Source organism: Cnephaeus nilssonii (genome assembly GCF_951640355.1).
Source record: "Cnephaeus nilssonii genome assembly, chromosome: 3".
Classification (NCBI taxonomy): domain Eukaryota; kingdom Metazoa; phylum Chordata; class Mammalia; order Chiroptera; family Vespertilionidae; genus Cnephaeus; species Cnephaeus nilssonii.
This window is the reverse complement of record NC_137074.1, coordinates 22,668,486-22,684,581: the sequence shown is the minus strand read 5'-3', so window position 1 is coordinate 22,684,581 and position 16,096 is coordinate 22,668,486. Positions and strand designations below refer to the sequence as shown.

Genomic DNA, 16,096 nt, shown 5'->3' with positions numbered 1-16,096 from the left:
AGAGAGGAAAGGAAAACAAACAGGGGCGATACCTGGTTTTCTCTCTTCCTTGGAAATGGCTTTGACATCAAAGCAGACTGGGTACCGGCCTGTGTTCTGCCTTTGCTAATCCTCTTCCTGACGCTCGCCACCTCTTTCTCCGCGTTGCACTATTTATTAGGATTTTCACGCACCAAGGATATTGCCTCTCGTTCAAAGCTCACCAGAGGAACAGTTGCCCGTTGGAAGCCCATAAGCAGATCCAATTTTAATAACCGTTTGTTTCCTTGGGGGCTTTTTTTCTTTTAAAGTTTATTTTGGGTTGTTGTTGCCATTTGAAATGCCACCCCGTTTAAAGGACTGAAAATGTGAAAAGAATTCAACCGCTTAACCAACCACATCGTAACCGAGTTCTTACCTCGGGGCCCACGAATGGATGTGAGTGGGGCCGTGGCTAGTGGCCCAGGAACTTCCTCAAATTCTAGACCGTGTTGATGGGGTTTTTCTGGGACTAGGCTCCCTGGGGTTATGGACTGTGTGACCTTTGTCAAAGGGTGAAGTGAGTCAGACACCCGAGTCCCCTGAAAGCACCCCCTCTCCCGCCCCAGCTGTCTCTGGGTGGAACAGAAGGGTGATCCCAGAATGCTCAGCATGTGCACGTTTACATGTGAACGCAGATAGGCCCAGCGAGGTCACCCCGGCAGTTGCATTAGTCCCATTTGGGTGACCTCGGCCTCCACTTCATCCGGATTAGATCTGAGTAGACTTTGAGTTAGTACAGAGTCAGGGCTTTGCAAGACAGACATGAGCTCAAGCCCTGGCTCACCACTTCCTGATGTGACATGCAGTAGCTTCCTCTTTAAACTTCGGCATCTTCATCTGTAAAACTGGAACAAGACCAAGTTCACAGGGCAGCATGAAGATGTGGCCATTTTTTTTTCATAGGAACCAGCTTCACCTTCGAGTTCCAGTTAGAAAGCCGGAGGTCCAACTCGGCATGTTGGTCCATAGCAGAGAGTAAAGCACCCGCTCTCCTCAAGTCTTGAGCAGGCAGTACTCACGGGCATCGGTGGTGTTTCTTCAACACCCCCAGCGTTGTTTTGGGGGCATCATTTTTTAATGGATTTTTAGAGAGAGGAAGGAAGATGGACAGAGAGAGACATCCACGAGAAAGAAACATCATCTATCGGCTGCCTTCTGCATGCCCCCTACTGGGGATCAAGCCTGAAACCTGGGCATGTGCCCTGACCCAGAACTGAACCAGCCAGCTCTTGGTTCCTGGGTCGACTCTCAACCACTGAGCCACACTGGCCAGGCAGAAAGCAGGAGTTGAAATGACAGCAAAGAATGAAGGACAATTGTGTTCAGCTATGAGCACAAAAACCACTTTCTATAAAGCAAAGGCCACTACATCTGTTGAGTTACCTGCCATGTACAAGGAACTTCTCAATTTTGTGTGTTTGTGTATTGGGGTGGTGGGGAGAAGGAACCCAGCTATTTAATTCCAAACTCTTTATTTCAGGAAGGCGAGGAACGTTTGGGGAAATGTTCCGCTCAAGTGTTTTTCCGGAATGAGAAACCCAGGCCTGCCATCAATGTCACCTGTTCGCGGTTCATAGGGAAGAGCAAAAGACAGCAAGAGGATTACCTGCTCTACAAGCACATGAAGCAGCTCAAAACCCCCTTGGATGTCAGCAGCATACCTGGTATGGACCAACTGATCTGGAATGTCTCTATCCAGGAGTGTATGAAATGATGAAGTCTTAAAAAAGAATGATCATTTAAGTTTTTATCCCCCAAATGGCACTTCAATCCAACTATAGAATGTGGTACACCTTGTTATTTAAACAAAACTCGGAAGTACGTTTTCCTGTTCTTCACCTCCAGTACAATGTAGGGTCTGTGCTCTCCGGGGCCTGGGCAAGGCCAGGTGCCTCTCCAAGGAATGGGTAGAAGTCTTTGCAACGGGACACGCATGTAGGGGTGCACTTTTCCGGGGAGAGTCTAGAACCTGAAGTGACACTGCTAGCAGTTCCTGGCGGTGGCTTTGGAAACTCGAGGTGACCCCATCCAGGGCCTGCACTGTGCCCATCGCGGCCGTCCGCCCCAGGGCTGAGCGAGCCGACCGTCATGGGGCCTTCCTGGGGGGCCGCAGAGGAGGAGAGTTGATCTTATTTTAGAGCGAGAGCTAATGGGCAGCGGTGCCATCTCTAATAAGAGACTTGCCCTCTGCCCTGAGTGACTCAGCGCAGTGGAGCGGAGCCCATCGGTTCTGGCACTCAGCAGGGTGCGGGCAGCATGGACGCTCAGCTCTTACCGGCAAATTCAATTTCCAAACCACAGGAGTCATCTCTGGATCTGCACGGGGGTATTAAGCTTGACATCTGACCAGTGCTGCAGCACTTCCCATCCCACAGCCTGTCACAGCTCACTTGTCCGCTCAGAGACGGACAGACCCGCGTCAACGTGGGGCCCCACGGTCTCCATTCCTGAGCTGTCTGTGCCCCGTCAATGTTCCTAAAACCCAAGTGGACACTGATCCTCGCGTTCCTCAAGTTCAGAAGCTCAGATAACTCTTACTGTAGCTCTCTGATGACTTAGATGAAATCCTGTTCCAAATAATTGTGAGGAACAACTCAAATCCCATGTTACAGAATTTGCTTCTATTTAGCACTGCCTGAAATATATGGGCTAACGGCAAATACTTTATATCAGGGGTCCTCAAACTTTTTAAACAGGGGGCCAGTTCACTGTCCCTCAGACCGTTGGAGGGCCGGACTATAGTTTAAAAAAACTCTGAACAAATTCCTATGCACACTGCACATATCTTATTTTGAAGTAAAAAAACAAAACGACAAAAACACCCGCATGTGGCCCGCGGGCCGTAGTTTGACGAGGCATGCTTTATATAGTTATTTAGGGATTTTTTTTTTTTTCTCCCCTGGGCATTAGTTGTGGAAATAGGGTTTTATATATCCTCCTTAAAACACAAACTTTAGAAAATGTAGAGGACCTCTTCTTTGAAGATTTGCCACAATATCACTAGATTTCGGACACTTCTTAGTAGCGCAGGCTAGTTGGTTCACGTTCAGTTAATAAAGCCTGGGTCGTTACAAGGGTCATTCTGTAACAAGCCAACTCAATGTGGCTACTATGAAGTATCAAAAAAATTTTTTTAACAGAAGGTACCTTTTCATCCACAAAATTTACAAGTTTTCTTGTCACTTTCAATTTAGCAGAGACATTTAATGGTGCTGTTTATAGCCTGTCCATGTATATAAAATTATCTACTTAGAACTGAAAAAAGAGTTTGGCTTTAGACGAAGTGAATAAAAACCATGGAGATATCCGTGGAGTGGCCAGTTCCAATCTCAGCGGATTCTCCTGAGCAGTTAATCAGTCCATAGTTCTGGGCCATCGTAGAGCAGTTTCTCTACCATTGATGTGAGACTATCAAATCCATTTCAGGATATCCTTGCTCCACACAGCTTTCCCCCTAAAAGAGTTGTCTGGATTTTATTATGTGTAAAAATTTCCCTTTTTGTAATGAATTCATAAGCTTCCATTAGATGAGCCCAAGTATCCTGCAGACGAAGGAAAAGGACTGAGGTGAAGTCCTTCTTTGGGCAGGGCCACCAGCATTGATACTTTCAAATGTCCTTATTAGTCACCGTGTTCAGTGCAGCTAATTTATCTTCTCTGCTAATGGGTTTTCATCTCACGAAATAACAGAAATTACTTGCTAAAATGTGAGTTCCTAAATCACATAAATTACTTGCTAAAATGTGAGTTCCTAAGAGGTCCTTTATTAATCACTGTATCCCTCCCTCTAGCAGTATCTGATATTGAGTTTTTTGGCAAATGTTTGCTGAATTGAAAAGATTGCAGGTACAAAATCAATGCCACAGGAAAAAACCCCTGATTGGTGTGTTAAAAAGTTTTAGAGATGTTGCCAATGCATTTATCAGAAATGGACAAAGATGGCAGGCAGATTGGCAGAGAACTTCCTATGACTGTAGACCCCAAACCAGGTGATGTGGCGAAGATTACTGAGGGATGTTTTGATCTAACTATGAAAGGCTTCTCAACTTACAAGGTGTTAGATTAACTCTGAGCATCATTATAGCTCTTCCTTTGCATTTATATAGTACAGCACATAGCCATGAAACTGTCTTATAGCAACTTGACTTGAAGCACGTAAATCTCAGTATGATGTAGAAAGAAACAAATATTGCTAAAGGTCTTGCTGTGAGAGAGATGACTGATATGACTAAGCCCTTATTTAATTGCTGAAATCTCTGAAGTTTTGTTCCCAAAATGCTCAATACAATTTTTTTTTGTGTGTTCTCAGACAGTCATGGACATATTGATCCCTCTCTTAGACCCATCTGGGACTTAGCTTTTCTTGGCAGCTCTTACGTGATGTGGGAAAAGACAACGCGGTTCTTACACTACTACGTGGCACAGCTCAGCAGTGTGAAGCAGTGGGTAAGAAAAACGGAAAATTAACTTGTGTCACAAGAGATAAAACCAAATGCAGTGTGCGTAGACTAAATTAATGGGAGTTTCCAATTTTACGGCAAGAGTTTTAATTGCATTTCACTCATTCAATAAATATTCGAATGCTTGCAATGGGCCAGGCATCGGATTAGGGACGGATATAGCAGTGGACAGAAAACACAGTGCAGCTGTCCACAGGGAGATGAATTCTAGTGAGGGAAGACAGTGGACGGATGAACAAGCAAAGATGTATCAAATGGTGGTGAGTGCTGTGGAGGAAAATGAAGTCTAGTCTAAAGGAGGGCCCCTCTGAGTTGAGCAGAAGTGACACTGGAGCCGAGGCCCGGAGAAGTGAGAGAGGTGCTTCCACAGGGAAGAGGACTTCCTGGTTGGAGATCAGCGAAGCCAGTGTGGCGGGAACGGTGAGGGGGAGCGGGCCAGGAGGGGCCAGTTCATGTCAGGCCCGGAGGCTGTAAGAAGAACTCTCTCTCTCTCTCTCGTTATGCAACGTTAGCTGAGGAGTGACATGATCTGACTTTCAATAGGATCGTTCTGGCTGCTCTGTTGAGAACAGATTGTACAGACGCGAAGGTGGAAGCAGGACGGCCAGTAAAGCACTGCAATAATCCAGGCACGGCCTGGCGGGAGCCTGGGCCCGGGGGTGGCAGTGCAGGTGGCGAGACACTTGGATTGAGGATACGTTCTGAAGACAGACTGAGATAGTATTTGCTGATGAGTTGGGTATGGACAGCAGAGGGTGAGAAAAATTGAGGGTGATTCTGTAGGATTTTGGCCTGAGTAACTGGAAAGAGAGATTTCATTAACTGATTGGGGAAGACTACAGGAAAAAACAGAATTGGGGAGAAACTAGCTTGATTTGGGGCATACTAAATTCTATGTCCAAGTAGAGAATCTATGTAGTCATCTGTACATAGGAGTCTCAGATACAGGGAAGGGTCGGGGCTGGACTCGTCACCCTGTAGGTGGTTTTTTAGGCCATGAGACCGGATATCACAGAGAATGAGTGTTACATAGAAAAGAAAATAAGTTACGTAAGGATTGAGCCCTGGAACATTTCTAACTTTAGAGGTTGGAGACAGAAAAAGTGTTTCAAGGATGAGGATCAACTGATTGTATCAAAAGCGGATGGAAAGTCGAGTGAGATGAGGACTGAGAATTAACCATTTGATTCAGGCAGTGGAAGTCAATGGGGAGCTTATCACGCTGTCTCCCCGGCACAGCGTGGGCAAAGCCTGACTGGGGTGGGCTCAGGAGAGAATAGGGGGAAAAGAAGTGGACACTCCATCTCTTTTTAAAGTTTGGCTATAAATGGAATAAAAGAAAGGGAGGGCCTATAGCTGGAGGATGGGCAAGCAAAGAGTTGAAAGAACGTTTCTTTCAGTTGTATTTTTAGGTCTCAGTTGTATTTTAGGAGATTTACCAGATTTATATGTTGATGAGAAAAATCCAGGAGAGGGGGCAAAGTGGACTTGGAGGAACGAGATTGTTGGCGTTAATATCTCTGAGCAGGCAAGAGCAGGTAAGGTCAATCCAGATGATCTGAGGCAGGACCATGGAGAGCGCGCCAGGGCAGGAGGCGGAGAAGAGTGACTGAGATGCTGGAAGGAGGGTGGATGGCATGGTGGTAGGTGTGGAAGTTCTATTTCAACGGCTTCTGTCTTCTAAGTGAAAAGTGAGGCAGCCACCAGCTGCGAGCAAGCATGAGACAGGTTTGGGAGTGCGAGGACGTCAGCATCACAGGGCACTGCAGGCCCCGGGGAGATCTGTGGTCATGGAGTTAGAGGAGGACCAGTCCCTCTCAGCTGGGTGGTGAGGGCATGGAGTGAGCCAGGGTTGGAGTTCTTGTCAGGCAAGTGTGATTTAGAGAGAGGCATTTCCAGAGTAAACAGAATCAAGTACTGTGAGAGGCAAGCTGAGCCGACCGCAAGTATACTAGTCAATGTCTAAAAATCACTTCCTTCAGGCATGCACCCATGGAGGGATCCTTGCACTCTTGTGAGTGCAAGGCACTGCCCAGCATCACGTCAGCACTAGGAATGCCCATAACACTCTGGTGGGCCTTCCAGAGGCCACTTGTAGATCAGACAACTACATACATAGTTTTCCTCTTTACTCATCAAAATGAACACACTTCTTTCCCTTTAAATAGTGCTTTTTAATAGAAATTACCACTTAATTGATTGTTGCTATATAACTAGATAAAACGTTCTCCCTCTTTCTCTCTCATCTCCCAAGACGATCATATCCTTAACAAGAGTCTTCCACCCTAACTGAGAAGTCAGGGGAAACTTTGTTTACAGTGTGGAAGGCGGTGCCACGATAATGAACTCAAGGAAATAATGAGAGGAAAACTCAACAGGGGCCAATCAACACAGAGACAACAGAGAGAAAATTAGGATCTTTTAACGTCAGTGTTTTCATTTCTCTTACAGTTGTGTATGACACATTGCCAAACTAAGCGCCAGGACATACCACAGGGCAGGAGCAGCCATTTCTCTCCCGTTCTAGCCAGGCTGTCATCTGTCTATCCATGTCCCTCAACCACCCTGCAAGTGGGAAAGTAGGAACAATGGAGTCATGGAAAACAAAAATGCTGGTTCATCAGAAACAGTGTCCCAGATTAGGAGCTTGAGAGTTTCTTGCATTGTGAGGTTTGTGTTTTAGATAAGTGAATATGTAACTGACTTGCTGGGTCACCCAAGACAAATTCACTTCATCTCTTAGGGCCCATTAATGGAGGATTTACAGATTTACTGAAGTCCTTGAAGCTAACATAATTCTAAATCACTGAATTGAGAAATTTGGTTTCAAGGTTGATAACCCATTTCAGCTTAGAGTTCTCTTATTTTTAAACTCTGCCATTTGGTGGCCACTAAAGATTCCTGTGATCTTTCAGCAAAAGAAGCAACGTAACAACAAGCAATGATTTTCACTGCGTTTTAGAGAGAGGAAGAGAGAGAGAAAGAGAAACATTGAGTGGTAGTTTCCCACATGCTCGCCAATCACAGGTCCTGACTGGACTGAACCCGCAACCTAGGCATTTGCCCTGACTGGGAATCAAACCCGGAACTTTTCAGTGTACAGGATGATACTCCTACTGACTGACCCACACCAGCCAGGGCAAACAATAATTTTTATTTTGTTAATCCTTACCTGAGTATATGTTTCCATTGATTATTAGAGAGACAGAGAGAGAAACATCAATGCCAGAGAGACACATCGATTAGTTGCCTCCTGCACACACCCTGACTGGGGGCCAGGGATAGAGCCTGCAACCAAGATACATGTCCTTGACCAGAATCAAACCTGCAACCCTTCAGTCCACAGGCCAACACTCTACCCACTCAGCCATTATCAGGTAGGGCAAGCAACAATTTTTAAAAAGTCACTAAGATCAGAAGATCTAGGTACTGTCCCAAGAGAGTAGAAGCAGGATGGCAGGGCTGATAAAGCCACAGCCGTCCAGTACAGAAACAGCAAGTGACTGGAGGTGCTCTGTGGCCCTTGGTAGCTCGGAAAGTATAGGGATTATCGTTTTTCCAAATGCTTTCTGGGTAGGAATTACCATCTTTACACTTAGGGTTAAACTCACATTTCAATGCAAGTGTGTAAGGAAGTGCAGGCTTATAAACCCACAGCTTCATATAAGCAAAGTTTGAGGTGCATGTGGGCTATGAAAGAAAAGATTGAATAAAAATGTAAGACCATCTTACTGGCAGAGTTATTGCTTTAGAACCAAACAACGGATGTCATTCCCAATACCGTGAGGACTATGCCAAGGGCAGGGGAGATACTTGCTGGCTAGAGAAAAAGAAAAAGGACAAGGTCTTTTCTTACCTTTAATACGAATTGACTTTCCTTGCCTTTAATACGAATTGAGAAAAGCAAATCTGAGCATTGTTCCAACTCTTATCAACACCAGACATTGTCAGCAACCCAAACCACCGAACCTGCGGCCCGTCACTATCAATCAATTCAAGTCCTGCTGTCGAAAGAGGCTCCCGTGGCCAAGGCACATTACAGAAACATCTTATCTACCTATTTACTCAGCTAAGAAATCTACTCTATATTAAAAGCCTGAGCTTACTCACTCTCTACTAAAACCACACTGGTTTTTCTAAGGATCACTCTCTTTTTTGGGGGGATTTGGGTAGGGGTGGAGGGGGAGGGGTGGCACAAAAGTAAAAGGATACAAACAAAATACTTCCAGTCTGTCTCTAGGAAGATTAAAGTGCTGAGTTATCAGAAAATGTCACAGAAAATCATCATCAATTTGGACTATAATGATTTGGCATTTTGTGACGATTTGAATAGACGCCAAGGAGATTATTTCTGAATAATATTAAAAATGACTTCTTGGCAGAGCTCCATTCGGCGAGGACAGTCTAACCCTGGGATACCTTGCCGGCTGGGGTATACACTCTCCCCTCTGTAGTTCTGTAATAAGCCCCGCTGTTTGGTTTGGTTTAAGGGTTTTCCACCTGGAGGAGGAACAACCCATAAAACAGAAATGCAAGGGTCTGTTTCTGTGACCTCACTGAGGAGGGTCTTCATGAAATGGTACCTGGTTTCCAAGCATTATAATAATCCATTTTTTGTCTGAAAAAATGGGTAACACTGTAGCTGAACAGTTTGTCAAATGGAGTTGGAATCCCAGTTTCCAGCCTTGCCTGTTTTTGTGTGTGTTTTTTTGCCTCAAATCTGAAGACAGCCATGATTTCCTTCAGAAATGCTATTTGCAAAAACAGAATAAGAAGGCATTGACCTGAAAAACACGTTAAGTTTATAAGTAAAACCAATTGTTTTATGATAGAATACATGGTTAACAGTGAGGCCTTGAGAAAGAGTCGGGCAGCACAAAAGCTTGAGACAAGTCATACAACACAGTGGCCTGCTGGTATGGGCCATCTTGAGGCCACCATTTCCTTCCAAGGTCAAGATAGTTACCAGATGAAGGTCAAGCAAGGCTACCTACACCCTCAGACCCAACAATGCCCGACTGACCACTGGGGTCTCCAGAAACTGTTTGTTTATAAAAGAGACACTGAGTATTCTCTCATGAGTTCTCTGACTTCACAGCCTGTGCCTCAGATACTTGCTTTGAATATTCGCATGTTCACTGCCGGGCAGGAGGGAAGGAAACCTACCCATGAGGCAGACACACAGAAAAACAGTCAATTTCTGACCAAACCAGGCCCTCTCGTTTCCTCTCCTTCTAGCACCCTTCCCACCTGCTGGAAATTTCATGGTTTGTAAAAATCTCCATCATTTTAAGCAAAACTTAATATCAAGTCCTTTTGTTTGACTTTGCTTTTTTACATTCTGTAATAGTCTCAATAAAAACCTCCTCAAACTTTATAATTATGAAATTAAAACTATGGCCCGGCCAGTGGCCTCAGTGGTTGAGTGTGGACCTATGAACCAGGTCACGATTCGATTCCAGTCAGGGCACATGCCCAGGTTGCGAGCTCCATCCTCAGTGGGGGATGTGCAGGAGGCAGCCAATCAATGATTCTCTCTTATCCTTGATGTTTCTATCTCTCTCCCTCTCCCTTACTCTCTGAAATCAATAAAAACATATTTAAAAAAATTATAATCCAAGTTGAATTTGTTTTATTTTCTTCCCTTCCATTTTTATGATAGATAAGGACCCTAGCTTCCAATCCCCACACCACAAAAGAAACCACAACCAAAAAAAACAAGAAGTGTCAAAAATAAAATAGGAAATTGGTTTAGTTACTAGTAAAATTTACAGAAATCAAGTGAATAAGAGGTGAGGAAGACTGCCTGCCGCTCTACAAATAAGCAGTGCACTGGTTGAAGAGGCAGTGTGGACGGCGGAGTCCGTAGATCTGGGTTCGAATCCCCATTGGCCACTTACTAGCTGCAACCTGAAGCTATCTCCCTTGTAAAATCAGGCTCAAAACACATACTCTTGTGAGGCAGTCAGAATTACATGAAAACATGACTCCAGTGCTTAGCACAGAACCTGGCCCATGTGGCAGCGCCAAGGACTGGCTGCCCTGCCCCGTGTCTGATTGCCTGGCATATCAGGGCTACCATATCAGCTTGAGGCGCATGTGCATACCTAATTCCTAAGGTTGCCAAAAGATTCTCCCTATCCCCACCGACCTCAGCCTCCATCAAAAACCATAAATAATAGAGAAAAAGGTATAGAAAGACAGTCAATAGATTTTCATGGAACTCAATGACCAAACAATAAGAATCCATGACTTCCATATGTTGATGCAGGATCCTACCCAAGGGAAACAAGGCTCAAATCCAAGAGACAGAAGGAGAGTCCAGGCAGCCACCCGATTTATAAAAAAGCCTTCCAAATTCTGAGCTAATCTACACCTACCTGTTTGTTACACTAACTCTTTTTTCCTTCCTCTAGAAAACAGATGAGGATGCAATTGATTTTGACTATACGGTCCTACTTCATGAATTCTCAACACAGGTAAACACAACATTATACATAGACTTGTTTTTACCAGAATTTTTTGCAGCTCTTAATGTTTTAAAACCCCTATTTCCTAGGAAATCATTCCCTGTCGTATTCACCTGGTCTGGCACCCGAGCAAACCCCTTAAAGTGAAGTACCGCTGTCAGGGGCCGCAGGCACCGGAGGAAGCCTCTGGAACAGAAGAAGGATCAGCGGTGGCACCGATGGGACTTAGCAATTACTGAAAAGAAAAGAAAGAAAAAGACCTGCCTATCCCAAATTCTAAACACAATGACTGTACAAAGTAGCCTCGGTCATTATTCTAGTAAAATAGCCAATGTCTAAGGCATCCTAATAATTCAGAAAGCCTGAGATGCTCAACAATGAAAAGATGCTGGGGTTTTTAAAATATAATATATTTCAATGAAAGCCAATTGTAGGGAAAATATTATCTGTTTAAAAGGAATTGTACTATTTTTATGATCTTAAGCAAGTATTCTTTTATAACTTGATAGCTACTTTTAAATAAATGTTTACATTTCTAAATAAACTGTGTTAAGTCTATTTGTAGAGATTTGTAGGCAAATTCTGTGCTAAGATGGATTTAAATGAACTCTTAATATAGTTTAATTCATATTTTACCAATAAAATTAGAGCATCTCACAGATAAAGCCTAGTGTTTGCAAACATGTATTAAATGGGACAGTGATGTAACTGTAAGTATAGAAAGTATTTACAATTTTCACTTTTAAGGACAACTTGGACCCAATGTTGGCCTAAGTAATTTACAACAATGGGGGGTGGGGGAAGATTAATATGCATATAAGTGCATAGCCCATGGACACAGACAATAGGGTGGCGAAGGGTGGGTGTGGGGAGGAGGGGGTCGATGGGGAAAAAACAACAAACACAAAGGAGACATCTATAATACTTTCAACAATAAAATTTTAAAAAAGGGGGGAAATGTACAACAGACACAATATGTACATAATCTTATTCAGTGGAGTACCTACTTCCCCAAAGGTAGGCAGAATTGGTCCAGGAAATGTAGCCACCACTTGCCTCTCAAAATTAGTATCATTTAATGGAACACTTACATTTGTGTGTGAAAACCGGTAGCCAGATTCCTTGGCTAGTAAATTGGTTAGGAAGCATCAGCCTTAAAATATACCAAATCATTCGTTTTAAGTCTGCACTATTAGAAAATTGGAAAAGTTCACACAGAATAGAAACAATTTAAAGTCATGGATTCTTACAAAATGAAAGATGGATGATACTGTTACTTTTTAGTAGATCTAGTTTACATATTTTTCTGTTTAAAACCCCAACCCTTTACATTCATCTTCCCAACATCCACTCGACTTAAAGAACAGTAAGTATTCTGAAGCACTGGGAGACAGTCATTTAAAGAAAACATCAGATTCCCCACCTGTGTCCTAACGCAGAGAAAATATTTTTCTAAAATAGCAATCTATAATGATTAAATCATGCCAAAACCAAAGGATAAACTCCTCTAACTGAAGTTCCCTACAAAATGTTAAAAAATGGTGCCAGAGCATTGGAATGGCATATTCAATGCCCCGTGACCTTTAGCTTAAGGGCTAGAAGGGTTTCAGCTTTCCAGAGTCTCACCTCACCCTCATAAAGGCATTTTTAATTAGTGAGATTATACTCAAGTATGACCATCATTCAAGCAGGTAAGAACTCTAAGGTAACCCTTTAACAGGTTTATTTCAGTGTAATTGATTATGAAGGGGAATTACACACACAGAGACAACATACAAACACAATTACCTAATTTGTAAGTTTACAAGACCCACAAAACTTAAACCTACTAAAAATTTCTCAGTATTACATTAGAACATCTTTTCAAACAAAGTCTAAGAATTGCTGATTTGATTTTAGTAATAATGATTTTGCTAGCTTACTGAAGAGGAAAATTAATTCACTGACTGTGACATAACATGAAAAATTCTAAATTCCCCAAGCCCTCTTTCATTAAGTCTAAATTCTGAATCACTCTGAGCCAATGACAGTTATATACAGCATCACATTCATTTTCTCAGCCTCTTTCAGAACTTTAAAACATACCAAATAGTACCAGGATTTTGTCTACATTCCATTTGATTCTACTCAGTTTCATTTTTTTCTTACCTGAATTATAAATTGTTAGAAGTTAAACAAGTTCATTTGAGAGTCAGTTGGAAGTTTCTATAGTTGCCCTTGAATGATAGTCCTTCATGAAATGAGTTTATTACATCAATTTTTTCTCAGCTTAGAACCTATTCTGTGACCTTCATTGGCTTTCAGAGTGCTACAGTTACCTAACTTTTTGAATAAATGTTCCCTGGCACTTACTTGAATAAATGTTCACAATAAATTGTCTTGAATACAATTAACTGTTTCAATGATGCATTCCAATGTTATTTATTTGAAAACTAAGCAGCAATTAAAGCTCAAATTCAACAACTTATAGTGTTAGCAATACAAATAGCTGTCTTCTACAAAGAGATGTATTCCATCATGTCATAATTTACCACTACCTCGTGGCTGCCTAGTTTCGTTGACATAAATTTTAAGACTCATCCGTATTTCAAAAATATTAAAATAAAACTTCAGAATTAACAAAATTTCAAAACTAAACAATCTGAGAGTGAGCAAGGAGGAAAGTAACAATAGAAAATTGCCTGTATTTCTTTTAAGGTAAAGTTATCAAACTAAGAACTAGCCCAAGCTCTAACATCACACAAAAGAATATTAGTTATAGGGCACATCTGAATCAATCTTCCATTTCACATCTTGAAGGTGCAGGCAACACTGCAGTGATCTTTAATCTTACCTGCTACTATCATCACTTGGGAAACTTTTGATCTTAATCCAGAGAATCAGACTACCTGGGGTTGGCCTGGGTGTTTCTTTCAAAGCTCCCAGGTGACTTTCGAAGAGTGGTAGGGACAGGAATCAGGGCAATACTGATTGTGTTGCTACCATTCTTCAATACAAGCAATACTGTCTTTCTTTAAATTAACCAACAATTATCCTTCACAACTGTAGTATTAAAAAAAGTCCCCATTGATTTCTTTCTCGTTACAGACTTTGGCTGATAAGTAGTCTTTAATCAACTATAATCTAATGAGTTAGCAAGAAATGTGGGTTCTGGTCCTGGATTTGTCCCTATGAAATCCTATTCTAGTTACTCCCGCCAGCTGGACCTGTGTCGTTGCCTATGAAATGGTGTTGGATTAGATAACTATGCTCTTTTCTGACACTCTATCTTTATGACCAGAATGTTTAACAAGTTAAAAACATCAACATTTGCCCATCTTAGTTCTAATTTTTATGACTGCTGGCAATAGCCAGAGGAGCTGTGCTAAATTCCATGAAAAAATTTCTTCCTCAGGAACAAGATTCTATGTGATTTTGAATGGCATGAGATGCTGATGAAATGCCAATGAAACAACATTTTTCAGGCTTGATGGTATTGTAGCAACAGACATATCATGGGGAAAATGTACTTGAGATGATGAGTAATCAGTTTAAGTTATCAATTGAAAACTGACCGAGCTTCGTGGTCTTAGACAAGTGATTTACCTTTTCTGCACTTTTGCTTCCTCAATTACAAAATGGACACAATAGTACCTACTTTCACAGGAGAGTGAAAACTAAATTAGATAATGCATTTAAAGCCCTTAGAAAATGCCTTGAAAACATGTGCTCAATACTTGTAAAAAAATCTTTTTTTTTCTCAAAACCTTAAGTTATAAAACCAAATCTATAAATCAAGAGAAACAAAAGAATTTAATCATTATTTTATTTATATTATTCACTAAGGAAAATAATTTGGATATGTCTGTACATCACATGATTTCTGGATAAAGTGATTCTGAACAATATGATAGAATTGCCAGGGAAATCCAACTTATTTCAAAAACAAAAGCTTAATATTTGTTCCTTCATGACCTCAGTGAATATAATATGATAAATTCCAAATTCAACTAGCACTCAGTAGGTGAATGAACTGACTAGGCAGGAACTCTGAAACGTGTATTTCATTATTTAGAGCTGCAGAAAGCTTCAGATGAACATAAATGAGAATCGCATGTGCAAGGGCCTGTTTTTACCTCACTGGTCCACAAGAAAGAAACATCAACACTCCTAAAAGAAGGCAGCTACACATTTGCAGAGCCCACAAATGAAAACAATCAGCTCCACATAAAACAGCTAGAGATTTAGCTGGCATTTTAATATACCAATGAAGAATCTGAAAAACGTACTCTATTAAGACCATATGGAACCCACCTACTCTTAAATAAAAAAGCATGCCTGTTAAAGATGACACTCCAAGAAGTGTCATGATATGTGCAATTCACTTTCAAGTGTTTAGCAAAACAATAATTTTTTAAAAATTAAAAATATAAAAGTATGAGAGGTATAGACAACAAACAGATAAAACAAATATTGCAAAACAAATTATCAGATTAACAAATTGTTAACAAAATTGCTCATTGTTAAGATTAGATGGAAGGTATATGGTTGTTCTTTCAGTTTTGCTTTGTTAAAAATTCTTATGATAAAAATTTCAAAAGGAAGGTTACACACATCCTAAGCCTTGACGTGTAACTGATATGTCTCTTCCCGCTTAAAATAAATATAAAATATATATCAGTAATAATCGTATTTTATTTGAGTTTTTTTCAGTGAACTATAAAACCATTCAATAGAGTTGCTATATACATAGAATTAACTTTGATATGATAGGAGCTCCTGAATCTAATAGAAAGGGCTTCTAAAATTTCTTGTTTCTGCCTGAACTCATTCCACTAGGAGCCATTAAAGTACCCAAGCCCGGCAGATTCAGTTAAAGTTAGCTAATGTAAATGGGTCAAGTTAGTTCTTGGCTTTTCCTTTCTTTATAGGAAGTTGACCTGTAGCTTCCAAATACTTATTAATGAGGTCCTCTTGTGTGGCTGGTAAACATGGCTGGTACCTGCAGTACTCCATTGTGTACTCTCCCTTCCCCTGGAAGTTAAAAAAAAAATAACAGAGCTATAAAAAAACTTTTTATTACTATCAGGTAAAGTCATGCAAAGACAAGATTTCACAAATTCGATCCTTTTGTAGAGTAGTCTCTTAAAGGGCACTAACGTAAAA

At 41.5% G+C, this 16,096-nt stretch overlaps 2 protein-coding genes across 2 annotated transcripts in view; one reads left to right on the top strand and one right to left on the bottom strand.

The window, feature by feature from the left end:
- RARRES1 (retinoic acid receptor responder 1) overlaps positions 1–11,511 on the top strand; it is a 30,717-nt gene extending 19,206 nt beyond the window's left edge. Inside the window, exons 3-6 of the mRNA XM_079764976.1 lie at positions 1,502–1,685; positions 4,331–4,467; positions 10,898–10,960; positions 11,041–11,511. Coding sequence (XP_079621102.1) covers positions 1,502–1,685; positions 4,331–4,467; positions 10,898–10,960; positions 11,041–11,190 — 534 coding nt within the window. The 3' untranslated portion in view covers positions 11,191–11,511. The remainder of the gene's footprint in view (positions 1–1,501; positions 1,686–4,330; positions 4,468–10,897; positions 10,961–11,040) is intronic.
- A 2,065-nt stretch (positions 11,512–13,576) lies between these two features.
- Positions 13,577–16,096, bottom strand: part of GFM1 (G elongation factor mitochondrial 1) — a 42,424-nt gene continuing 39,904 nt past the window's right edge. The window contains exon 18 of the mRNA XM_079767317.1: positions 13,577–15,964. Within this exon, the coding sequence (XP_079623443.1) occupies positions 15,833–15,964 (132 nt within the window). The 3' untranslated portion in view covers positions 13,577–15,832. The remainder of the gene's footprint in view (positions 15,965–16,096) is intronic.